This window comes from Myotis brandtii, unplaced genomic scaffold (genome assembly GCF_000412655.1).
Source record: "Myotis brandtii unplaced genomic scaffold, ASM41265v1 scaffold64, whole genome shotgun sequence".
Lineage (NCBI taxonomy): Eukaryota > Metazoa > Chordata > Mammalia > Chiroptera > Vespertilionidae > Myotis > Myotis brandtii.
Genome location: NW_005370460.1, coordinates 3,706,408 through 3,717,911, shown reverse-complemented (window position 1 = coordinate 3,717,911; position 11,504 = coordinate 3,706,408). Strand labels below are relative to the sequence as shown.

At 46.7% G+C, this 11,504-nt stretch overlaps 1 protein-coding gene across 1 annotated transcript in view; it reads left to right on the top strand.

The window, feature by feature from the left end:
* Window positions 1-2,517: 2,517 nt before the first annotated feature.
* ADCY10 (adenylate cyclase 10 (soluble)) overlaps window positions 2,518-11,504 on the top strand; it is an 80,035-nt gene continuing 71,048 nt past the window's right edge. The window contains exons 1-7 of the mRNA XM_014528528.1: window positions 2,518-2,755; window positions 3,370-3,474; window positions 5,693-5,731; window positions 5,860-6,000; window positions 6,422-6,627; window positions 8,242-8,338; window positions 10,018-10,106. Coding sequence (XP_014384014.1) covers window positions 2,608-2,755; window positions 3,370-3,474; window positions 5,693-5,731; window positions 5,860-6,000; window positions 6,422-6,627; window positions 8,242-8,338; window positions 10,018-10,106 — 825 coding nt within the window. The 5' untranslated portion in view covers window positions 2,518-2,607. The remainder of the gene's footprint in view (window positions 2,756-3,369; window positions 3,475-5,692; window positions 5,732-5,859; window positions 6,001-6,421; window positions 6,628-8,241; window positions 8,339-10,017; window positions 10,107-11,504) is intronic.

Here is an 11,504-nt window from a genome sequence, read left to right as displayed (position 1 = left end):
CTAACCTATACTGACTGGCTTGATACATCATGTTTACCAGTCTGTTTTCTGGAGTCCGCAGATAGCCTCATATTTCAAAATTCAGAACATCTCCAGTTTTTCAGCCCATCTTTTGTTCTCCATTATTTTTTGAGATTACAGACATTATATCTGTCAGTGCTTTCAATATCTGTGGATATAGGTTATCTGGGGCTGACTACTTGAATTTATTTTAAATGACTGGGGGCTTTATCACCACTTTCTTGCCTTGGACTTCAATTCTTTCTCAGCAATATTTGTTATACTTTTCAATTCTCCATAGTGGAGAAGGCAGAAATAAAATTGTGTAGTACATCCTATTTAAGCTTTGCCCTTATTCTGCTTTTATTAATAACCTTGCTTTCAATAAAACCTAAAAAAGCTCCTTTAGTTTCTCTTCGGCATTTTTCTTAGATCTCAGGTCTTTCTTAGCATTCTGTTTTCTCACACCTTTCCTTATCAAATTCACTATCAGAAATTGTTTTATTTACTCATTACCTGTTGGTTGTTCCTCATACATGCTGTGGCTTAATGCTGCTCTTAGAAAATAAACAAAGAAGAACAAAAAAACAGAACGAAAACCTTAGCTATATGCTTCTTTTTCTATCTTTTGTTAACTTCTTAACATTTAAGTTAACCACAGCTTTTCTTTTATTTATATATATATAATTGATTTCAAAGAGGAAGGGAGAGGAAAAGAATGATAGAAACATCAATGATGAGAGAGGATCATTGATTGGCTGCCTTTTGCATGCCCCCTACTGGGAACAAGCCCACAACTTTGGGCATGTTCCCTTGACTGGAATCAAACCCAGTACACTTCAGTCCACAGGCCGATGCTCTATCCACTGAGCCAAACCAGCTAGGGCACGGCTTTTCCTTTTAAAGATGATCTAATACCTAATCCTATATAATAAAAGCCTAATATGCTTAAGTGTCTGGTCGTCCATTCAAACAATCAAAGCATAATATGCTAATGATATGCTAAGGCTGCTCAACCACTCACTATGATGTGCAATGACCACCATGGGGGAGACAATTCCCAGTCGACCAATCAGGACTGAGCAAGATGGGCTGGGCACACCCTGGAACCCTCCTGCAGTCCCTCCCCAGCTGGCCAACCTCCCATGCCCCTCCCCGGCCCTGATTGTGCACCAGTGGGGTCCCTCGGCCTGGCCTGCGCCCTCTCGCAAATTGGGACCCCTCAGGGAATGTCAGAGAGCCGGTTTGGGCCCGATCCTGCAGGGCAGGCCGAGGGACCCCACTGGTGCACAAATTCATGCACTGGACCTCTAGTGTTTAATACTCATTTATAGAGGTTGTTATATATTTTAAAGTTTGTTTGTTGAATATACTAATGTTTTCCCTGATTTTAAAAGAATGCTTTTCTTACTCTAAGATACATGTTAACAGTCTCACTTTTTCCTTGTAATATTCATGTACCCCAATGTGACCTACCTCTGGTTGGAATTACTAACCAGTTCCTCCCTGTTGCTCAATAATAGTTCCTCCTTTTAAAAAAATTCTCTCATATTCTGTATCACCTATTCTAGGAACTTGGATTACCCTGAAAAAGTGGGGGATGCAATTCCTACTTAAGGTGGTGGAGTGTGAGCATTTAATTTGCCCCAGTAGCTAACAAAAGGCCTTAGGAAGTCCTCTTTTTCTCAGAACTAACTAACAAATTAAAATATCTACATTTCCTTCCACTTACAGTTTAAAGCCATACACACATGCACACATGCACACACACACACACGCATGCACTCACACATGCACACACACATGCACACAGGCTTTAAATTTTCCCCTCTAAGGCTGTACCTTAATACACTTAATTTCTTGTTTATATATAGTTCTCCACTTACCTAGTCATCTTTATATAGCTACACACATATACTCACGTCTACATTATTTCTTTTTAATTTCTAAAAAGGAGAAAGAAAAGGTGGCAGACCAAAAGGGAGAGGGAGCCCCGCTGGCATGGCTCAGTGGTTGAGTGTCGACCTACAAACCAGGAGGTCACAGTTCGATTCCTGGTCAGGGCACATGCCCAGGTTTGCAGCCTCTATCCCCAGTATGGGGCATGCAGGAGACAGCCAATCAATGATTCTCTCTCATCATTGATATTTCTCTCTCCCACTCCTTTCCTCTCTAAAATCAATAAAAATTTAAAAAATAAAGTAATTTTTTTAAAAAATAAAAGGAAGGGGGAAGGAATGAGGAAACATAAGGACAGAGGAAAGGGGGTCTAGACTGAGTGAACAGTGCCCTGGGAACGGACAGACCCCTTCAGCTCCCCTCCTGTACCCCAGCCTGTTTGCAGTGGTGCTCACCTACGTAACAGCTGTCCGAGGGCCAGGCCTAGTTCTCTTATAGAACGTTGGCCCTTTTTGAAGGGTGACTTGACAACTCAGGCACTGTACCCCCAGCTGCTTAAATCAGTTAGAACAAAGCAAAGGGAGAGACAGAAATAGGAAAGTGAGTGAATGGCTGTAGGTCAGATGGCCTCCATTCTCAGCCTCTCTTTCCAGAAGGTGCGTGTAGGGGCTGCTTGCTGTGACCCTAACCTGCACGTTTGTGTGGAGCATGAGCGCACAGGGAGAGGAGCAGCAGGACCGGGCCATCGTCAGAATCGCCGCTCACCTGCCGGACCTCATCGTCTATGGAGACTTCTGTCCCGAGCGGCCCTCTGTGGATTATTTTGACGGAGTCTTGATGTTTGTTGATATTTCAGGCAAGCACGACAGGGATGTTCGATGTGGGCAAATGATAGGCTGGCATCAGAGTGTCCATTTATGGTAGAGCTCGATGGCAGGACAGGGGTGCCTTTCCCCAGCTTTTTATGAAAACATCTTCACCTACTTAAAGCATGTCAGGTCATGGGCAGCCTTCAAGGTGCCCAAGTCCCTGACCTGGAACTTCAGGCTCCAGTGTCCCTGCCCCTACTTCAGTGACTCAACCACCAGGCTTCACACACTTCCCAGGCAAAAGGGACCTCCGCACCTGGTCTCTCCAGATGGTGTTTCCATCGGAACAGGAAGCTGCCACCGCTTCCGAAGTGGTGGAATGCTGTGTGCTTTCATTACCTTGGGGTGGACGCTCTAGGCCCCGTTGGAGGAACTGCGATCATTCCTGTCGAGTGGAGAAATTTGGAGGGAGGAGGTCCCTGGTGCTTCCCCTAACCCCTTAGATAATCACCAGATGGTGGAGGCTGCACAGCCGACACTGGGCCGGCCACAAAGGCCTTGAAGAAGCCTTGCCAGGAGCTAACGAAGGGCCCGCTGTTCCCCAGTGTGCCCTCCTCTCCTGCCCTGGCTGCTTCCTCCAACCGCCTGCCCTTTGCTGCAGGTTTCACGGCGATGACTGAGAAGTTCAGCACAGCCATGTACATGGACCGAGGGGCAGAGCAGCTGGTGGAGATCCTCAACCACTACATCAGCGCAATAGTGGAGAGTGAGTGTCCCCACGGGCCTGGCTAAGGCCATTGCAGTTCGTTGTTTTTCCATATTTGTTGGTTAGGAGCTGATGTAGTCCTATTGCTTAGCATTCTCAATTTCCCCCAGGAAATGTGGGTGAAGCCAGTCTTTTTGAAATACAATACAGTACAAGTGAAGGAATGCAAACCGACCTCCCTAATACGGAGTATTCGAGGGAAAGGATGTTTTGCATTCGTTCAAGGACTGGCCAAGAGACTACATTGAAAAGAACTGTAGTAGTGATACTCTCAGCTGTATTCAATAACACCAAAAAAACAGCATCACTATAACCCGAAAGTAGTCATTTAGAGAATGCCGAATGAAGAGATGAGTGGTTTATAAGTAACTCATCAGTAATTTGTCTTCTAATGATGGCATCTGAAACGTGTAGAAATGGCTGAAAAACCTGGTCTCCTTTTCAACCTCTGCCCACCACCTTGTTGGCATTATTAATATGAACTATTCATGAAGAAAAGGATTGCCCTGGCCGTGTTTCTGAGTGTTGGCCCGCACATTGAAGGGTCACGGGTTCTATTCCCGCTCAAGGGCATGTACCCGGGTTGTAGATTCGATCCCCAGCCCCAGTTGGGGCACCTGTGGGGGCAAACACTCAATGTGTCTCTCTCACATCTCTCTCTCTCTCCACTCCTCCTTTCCACTCTCTCTAAAAATCTTCAGAAAAAATATTCCTGGGTGAGGATTAACAGGAAAAAAGAAAAAAGAAAAAAGAAAAGGATTTGCTCTATTAGGATGAACTCTGGGTCTCTTCTTCTATCAGGCTCTAAGTCCCCTAGGAATGCCTTAGTATCACCCACTAGGCCAAATGTGATGCTCCTGAAAAGCAGAAACTATATCTAATTTTTTTTGCATCCCACTCAGCACAACAGTATTCAACAAGTTTGTGGTGAAACATATATAGGAGTAAAAAATTTTCCTTTATGTCAAAAAGCCTAAACAAACAAAATGCAAGTTGGTAATAAACAAAGCCTAAGTTGACCATGGTGGTGGTTGCCCAATTTCCTGATTCTTAGTTCTTATGTGTCCTGCCATGCACCACTTACCAGGGTCACTCAAGCCTCAGCTCATCCTATATTATGAAAGCGTAGTATGCAAATTGTCCCCTCGACCCCAGTTCTTCTGGGAGTTCGACCAGGGAGCAGACCAGCTGGGGAAAGGGAGGGAGGTCCTGGCCAGTGGTGCTGGCAGGCGGCCAGGGCAAGGGAGGGAGGCACTGGCACTGGCAGGTGGCCAGGGGAAGGGAGGGAATACCTGGCTGGCAGCTGACAGGCGCTAGGGACCTGAACAGTGCATGGAATTTGTGCACTGGGCCTCTAGTAATACTTATATTGAGCAGTTAGGAGCCTTCATTATCACAGGAGTAGGGTAGGTGTCCTCGGACCTCATTGGAAACCCCACCTCCTCCTCTCCTGCTTTTTCCCATTCACAGAATCAGAGCATGTATACAATCTAGTTCAGTGATGGTGAACCTTTTGAGCTCGGCGTGTCAGCATTTTGAAAAACCCTAACTTAACGCTGGTGCCGTGTCACATATAGAAATTTTTTGATATTTGCAACCATAGTAAAACAAAGACTTATATTTTTGATATTTATTTATATATTTAAATGCCATTTAACAAAGAAAAATCAACCAAAAAATGAGTTCATAGGTTCGCCATCACTGCTCTAGTTCATGTCTGACACGCGTGTCATAGGTTCGCCATCACTGATCTAGTTCATGTCCTCATTCTGTGGGTGAGGAAACACACCATACAGTTTAAGTAACTTGTCTGAGATAACATCTTTTTTTTTTTAATCCTCACCTGATGGTATTATTCCATTGATTTTTTAGAGAGAGGGAAAGACAGAGAGAAATATCAATGTGAGAGAAACACATTGATTAGTTGCCTCCTGCATGAGCCCTGACCAGGGAGGGCCGGGGCCAGGGAGGAGCCTGCAACTTAGGTGCATGCCCTTGACTGGAATCAAACCCGGGACCCTTTGGTCCGCAGGCCGACGCTCAGTCCACTGAGCCAAACCGGCTACAGCTGAGATGATATCTTTAGCACAAGTCTGCTCTCTAAATTGCTGTTCTCTTGACCTAATTTCTACTCCATGGGTGAAGAATGAATTCTTCTTATTAGCTTTAAACAATTCAAGTTTGATTTAACTTCTTTTCTTTTCTTTTTTTTTCTCAGAGGTGTTGATTTTTGGAGGAGACATCTTAAAATTTGCAGGTATGGGAGGCATCTCAGAGGCAGCGGCGGCCAGGAGACTGGGTTGAGGCACGCTTGTGTCCAGATTTCATACAGAGCAGACTGGTCCCCAGGGCAGGTCATGAGCCCCTGTGGTCTGTCTCCTCAAGGTGATGCACTTCTTGCCCTGTGGAAGGTGGAGCGAAAGCAACTGAAAAACATGATCACGGTGGTAGTTAAATGTAGCCTGGAGATCCACGAGCTGTTTGGGACCCAGGAGTTAGAAGGCCTGGACATCCGCGTCAAGATAGGTAAGCTTTTTGCCCTGGCTGGTTTTTCTCAGTGGTTAGAGCATTGGCCTGCGGACTGAAGGATCCCAGGTTCAATTCTGGTCAAGGGCATGTACCTTGGTTGCAGGCTCAATCCCCATCATTGATGTTTCTATCTCTTTCTCCCTCTCCCTTCCTCTCTGAAAGCAATACAGATATATTAACAAAAAAAAAAGAGAGGTAAGTTTTTGAGAAAGGAGAGACAGATGGGATCCTCTAAGGAGACAAATGTCACAGAAAGATGAGATGTAGTAGCTGGCTTCCTGGCTGTGGGAGAGGAGGCGTTTTGGAATGCCTGGGCCCAGAAGAGGGAGTCACACCACGATTCTGATTTTCCCAAGAACCCGTGCTGCCGGGGAATATCCCAGAGCTTCCGCAAACCTACAGCTTGCCTTCTCGCCAGGACTGGCTGCGGGCCACATCACCATGCTGGTCTTCGGAGATGAGAAACGCAACTTCTTCCTGGTGACTGGCCAGACGGTGGATGACGTGCGCCTAGCACAGAACATGGCGCAGATGAACGATGTCATTCTGTCACCGAACTGCTGGCAGCTCTGCGACCGGAGCATGATTGAGATCGAGAGGATCCCAGACCAGAGAGCAGTTAAGGTTCGTGGGGTGCTGTGCTCGCAGGAAGCTGCAGTCTGGGCCAGGGGCCGCCTGTCGGAAAAGCCACTGGGAAGGCGGGCTCCAATGTGGCTCCTGGACGGGAGACTCAGGTGGGGTCAGTGTGGGTTCACCTCAAGGCTGTGGTCTAAGACACCTTGGCTGAGTTCAAGGGGAGATGACCAGGCCCTGCGGTAACGAAGGGCGTGGAATCTGGTGCAGAGGCCTCTGGGGCTGGTGCCCTTGCTATAGGAAGAGGAAACGAATCCTGGCCGGTCCCCGGGAGCAGGAGGTTGTCGTTTGGGGGGCTGCCTATGGCCCTCACCTGCACTACTCAACACTCTCCTCGCCCAGGGCAGGGACCACGGAGGGGAGGGCTGGAGGCAGCAGGGCAGCAGTTTGGGGTGGGGGTGGAGGACTGTTGGGTGGCTGCCTGGTGAGAAACACTGTGACATGACACTGAAGGCTGATTGTAAGCTCGGCTGTCCTGGGCATATGGCCACTTAGAGAAGCTGTGCGTTTCGAGTGTGTAAAGGGGAGGAGAGCTGTGCTGACTGAGCCAGGAAAGGGGCTGCGTGGCAGAAAGGAAAATGGAGGGTCCATGTAGATGCTGGCAAAGGTGAGAGCCCCCACTGGGCCAGTGTGGCCCTCACACCCACCACTCGCTCTTCCAGCTGGCTGCTCACACGCCCTGGTCCCCGTTTAGCCACTCCTTATATCTTTCAAGATGGTTTTAATTTTGGCGTTAATTTTGGCCTCACAGAAAAGTTAAAAAATAATAGAGTTTCCTTATATCCAGCTTCCCCAGATGGTAACATCTTTCATAACCAGAGTTCAAGAGTCAAAACCGGAAAATGAACCCTGGGATAGCACTGTTCACTAATAAGAGGCCTGTTTGGGTTTCCCCGGTTTCCCACCAATCAGTGTCCTCAGTGGAGTGTTCCAGGTTCTGCCCACAACCTCACACTGCATCTCATCCCTCTCTTACTTTGCCCCTGCAATCTGTAATAATAGCGCTTCATCACTTCCTGGTCTTTTATGACCTCGACACCTAAGAGGACTGTGGATCCGTTATTTTGTTGAATGTCCCTCCATTTGGTTTTGCCTGACATTTTCTCAGTACTGGACTAAGGCTGTCCATTTTGGGACAAGAATAGCACAGGAACGAGGCTGTACCATTCTCTGCATGTCCTGCCATGGGGTCACGATCCCGACATGAATCTCATGACTGGTGATATTCCGAATGCATTATGGGGCACCAGCCCCTTTACACGTATATGAAAGAAGTGGTGTATGGTTTAGCCAGGTTTTATATGAATTAAAATGTTATGAAAGGCAAAGAAAAAACAAAGGAGTAGAAAGTTCTAAGAGTGGAAAAGTATGTGGGTTGGCCCCCTGGAATAGCCTTCCGTGTGTATACTTATGATTGTAATCTTAACAAGTGATTGGAGACATTTTATGTGATCACGTGCCAATTAAAGAACGACATTGTTTGTGCCTCTGTTCACCATGTCCTGGAGGTTCCAAAGCTTACTCCCTGCCCGTGCTGCTGAGAGATGAATTTCAAAGGGCCAGCCAACCCTCAGAATAACCAAAATTTCTGTTTCTTTAATTTAGGTTAATTTCTTAAAACTACCCCCTACTTTTAACTTTGATGAATTTTTCACAAAGTGTATGACTTTCATGGATTATTATCCTTCTGGAGACCACAAAAGTAAGTACCCTCCATGGACAAGAACCTCTGCCTCCACCAGTGGTCAGCAGGGTGTCATGCCAATGCCCAGGGCTCCATCCCATGTGCTGGGGTCCTCAGTAAGCGCCCAGTCCTGAGCAGCACACGAAGGGGCCTCCTGCTTGTCCCCACATGGCTCCTTTCACCCATCTTCCAAACATGTGTGTCTCCCCCACAATGAAAGAAAAAACTAAAACATCCATGAATCCTATTTTCCTAGTCTTCACCACCAAACTTTTCGCAAGACTAACCTTGCACCCACACCTCTCTTCTCTCCAGCCTCTCATTCATTTATTCGCCCAATAAATACTGTTGGCAAGCGCCTCAGGGGCATATGCTTATTCTTTGACCTTGAGCCTTTGACATCTAGCTTCCTATCCCTTTCTCCTCCGTCTACCAAGGCTGTTTATGTTACAGCCGCTAATGACCATCAATTTGCCAGCCTGGATGGCCTCTCCTCGGGCCTCATCCTAGGCGGCTGACCTTAGGTTACTGTCTTTTTCTGGGCACTATCTTTGCCTCTTATGTTCAAGAATATTCTTCTTAAGGGCTTATTCTTCTTGAGTTTTGCTCTTACCCCTCCAAGCCCTCGGTTTCAGTGCCCTTTGCAAAGTCTCCTTCCAGCCCTTAAATGTTAGTGATTCCAGGATGTGTCCTTGACCCTCTAGTCTTCCCTGCTTATCTCTTGGAGAACATTCACCTGTGGTTGACTCCCTGCGACTCCCAGCAGGGCTGGGACCAGGGTGAGGAAAGCAGGAGCCTGGGACACAAAATTTGAGGGTCTTGTGAGTTGCTTGCTAACTGCCAGAATCCAGCCCCGATTTGTGTCCTGAATTGTAGACTCCTACACCAACTGCCTATGGGCCATCCCCACTTCCAACATTAACATGTTAAAAAATGATTAAAGAGGATAATTTAACAACTTACTTTATTTAACATAAACTGGACAGTTTATTTAACACAACATGGACAGTTTCCTTGCAAAGAACTGCAAAATGGGCGGGAAGTCAAGAAGCTTTAATAGCGTAGAGAATAAAGAACAGGAAGAGACAAATTAGAAAAGATTTGATTGGCTGAAACCACATATTAGACCTTGTTTGGGGTGAGAAGGCTCTGAGTTGGCTTGGCATTTGGAGATTGGCTGCCTGGATAGACTGTTCCTACAGGGACAGAACGTCATCTAAGTTTTGGTTTGCTCACATGGCAACCAAGGTAGTGGGCGACTTGCTTAGGCTCACACAGTGAGTTCCTATCAAACCTGGGACGAGAATCCAGTTTCCTGAATTTTATTCCTGCTGTTCTTTCAACCTTATCACCTCCTTCATTCTGTCATCATTCCCTCTGTCATCATCATCCCCTCACCTGCCCATTCCCATCACCTGTGGCAATCGTTTTAGCTCAAGTCTAGATGTAAAAATCTCCCCAAGTTCCAAAGTTTGAAGATAATTAAAATAGGGCTTTGAGCAACATGCAATTGAATTTTGATAAACCCACAACCTCTAAGAATTTCTCACAGAACTTCCCTTGACCCTATTTAACCACTGCCCCTGACTGGCCTGGGATGACCCCTGCCCAAGGGGCTGGGGCTGGGGGGCTCCCCTCTCTCCTGCACCCCAGAGCCAGGCCTCTCTTTCTGAGCCTGCTCTTCTTCTGATCCTTAGACCTCCTGAGGCTTGCCTGCATGCTGGAGTCTGACCCTGAACTGGAGTCTTCCCTACAAAAGTATGTGATGGAAAGCATATCAAAACAGGTATTTTCTTCATTTAATTTATTGTTTGAGCGGGGTGGTGTCAGGGACCTTGGACAGCTGGAAAGATCAAGAAATCCCATAGCTAGTAATCTGTTCCGTTAAAATAAGAGGTGGACTGACCTTCTCCATGTGTCGAGGACTGTGAAATTTACTATTCACATCAGGATACTTTTCAGAACTAAAGGGGCATCATTCATTATTATACTGTGACAACAGGTGTAAACTAGGGCGTTGCTGCCTTCTACAACCGGGCAAACTGGAACTGTCCTAAGTATAAAGAACCTATGGCCGCCCTTTCTAAATGACACATAGCAGAGAGATATCGAGGGGGTGGGCAGGGTACACCATTTCTCCAAGGCACTTGCATTAGATTCCAAGCCTTGAAAGCTAATAATGCAGGTAATTAAAACTCTCAGAACTACCTCCAACCCCCTTTTAGTAAAATGTTCCTCCTTTTATTCACTTAGATCTAGGCTCTCTCAAATGTATGAATCCATAGGAATTCTAGCCACCACTCAGCACTGGCCGTGTGCCAGGCGTTCCGCTGTGGCATCATCTCCCCTCCAGTCCTGTGGATATCTGCAGCTCCATTTTACATAGAGGGGGAGACCCAGAGGGTCCCAGGGTCTTCCCTGAGGTTGCAAAGGAAGAGCTGTGGCTTCAATTAAACCCTCTTCTATCTGAACCTATTGCACGCACACACACACACACACACACACACACACACACACACAGGCTGTATACCCTCCTAACAATATGCCCCTTTAAATCCTTAATCCCATCAAAATGCGTTTGTGTCCTGGAGGAAATCTCTATGGGACAAGCATGAGCAGTGGGCGCCTGCCTTCCTAGTAGGGGTTGAAGGGATGTCAGAATGGATCCCTCTGCCTTCAGCCCAATTTGAAAACATACCTCTAGTGCAGCGTTTCTCAACCTGTGGGTCACGACCCTTTGGGGGTCGACGACCCTTTCACAGGGGTCGCCTAAATACATCCTGCATATCAGATATTTACATTACGATTCATAACAGTAGCAAAATTACAGATATATAATGCCTTAAGCTTCTTGAGCCACCGCTAGAATTAAATGACTAAGTTTCCTTCGAGGGCCCTACCAGGGGACACCCAGAGTGTTCCAAAGAGAGAAAAGTGGAGAGTCCTCATAGTAAAAAGCCCTTCTTGCGTTCATAGCCTCTGGATTGGTCTGAGAGAAGGACCTTCCAGATGTCAGGGGTCTGGAAACGTGAACATTCTGTAGGATTTGTGTGTTTCTCCAGGTGTCAGTGCACAACCAAAAGGTTCAAAGTTCAAGTCCTCAGGCCAGTTAAGAGAAAATAGAGTCTATTCCTGATGTTTCAGCCCATTCCAATGTAAGGCGTTTTGCTAGCTTGGCTGTGGT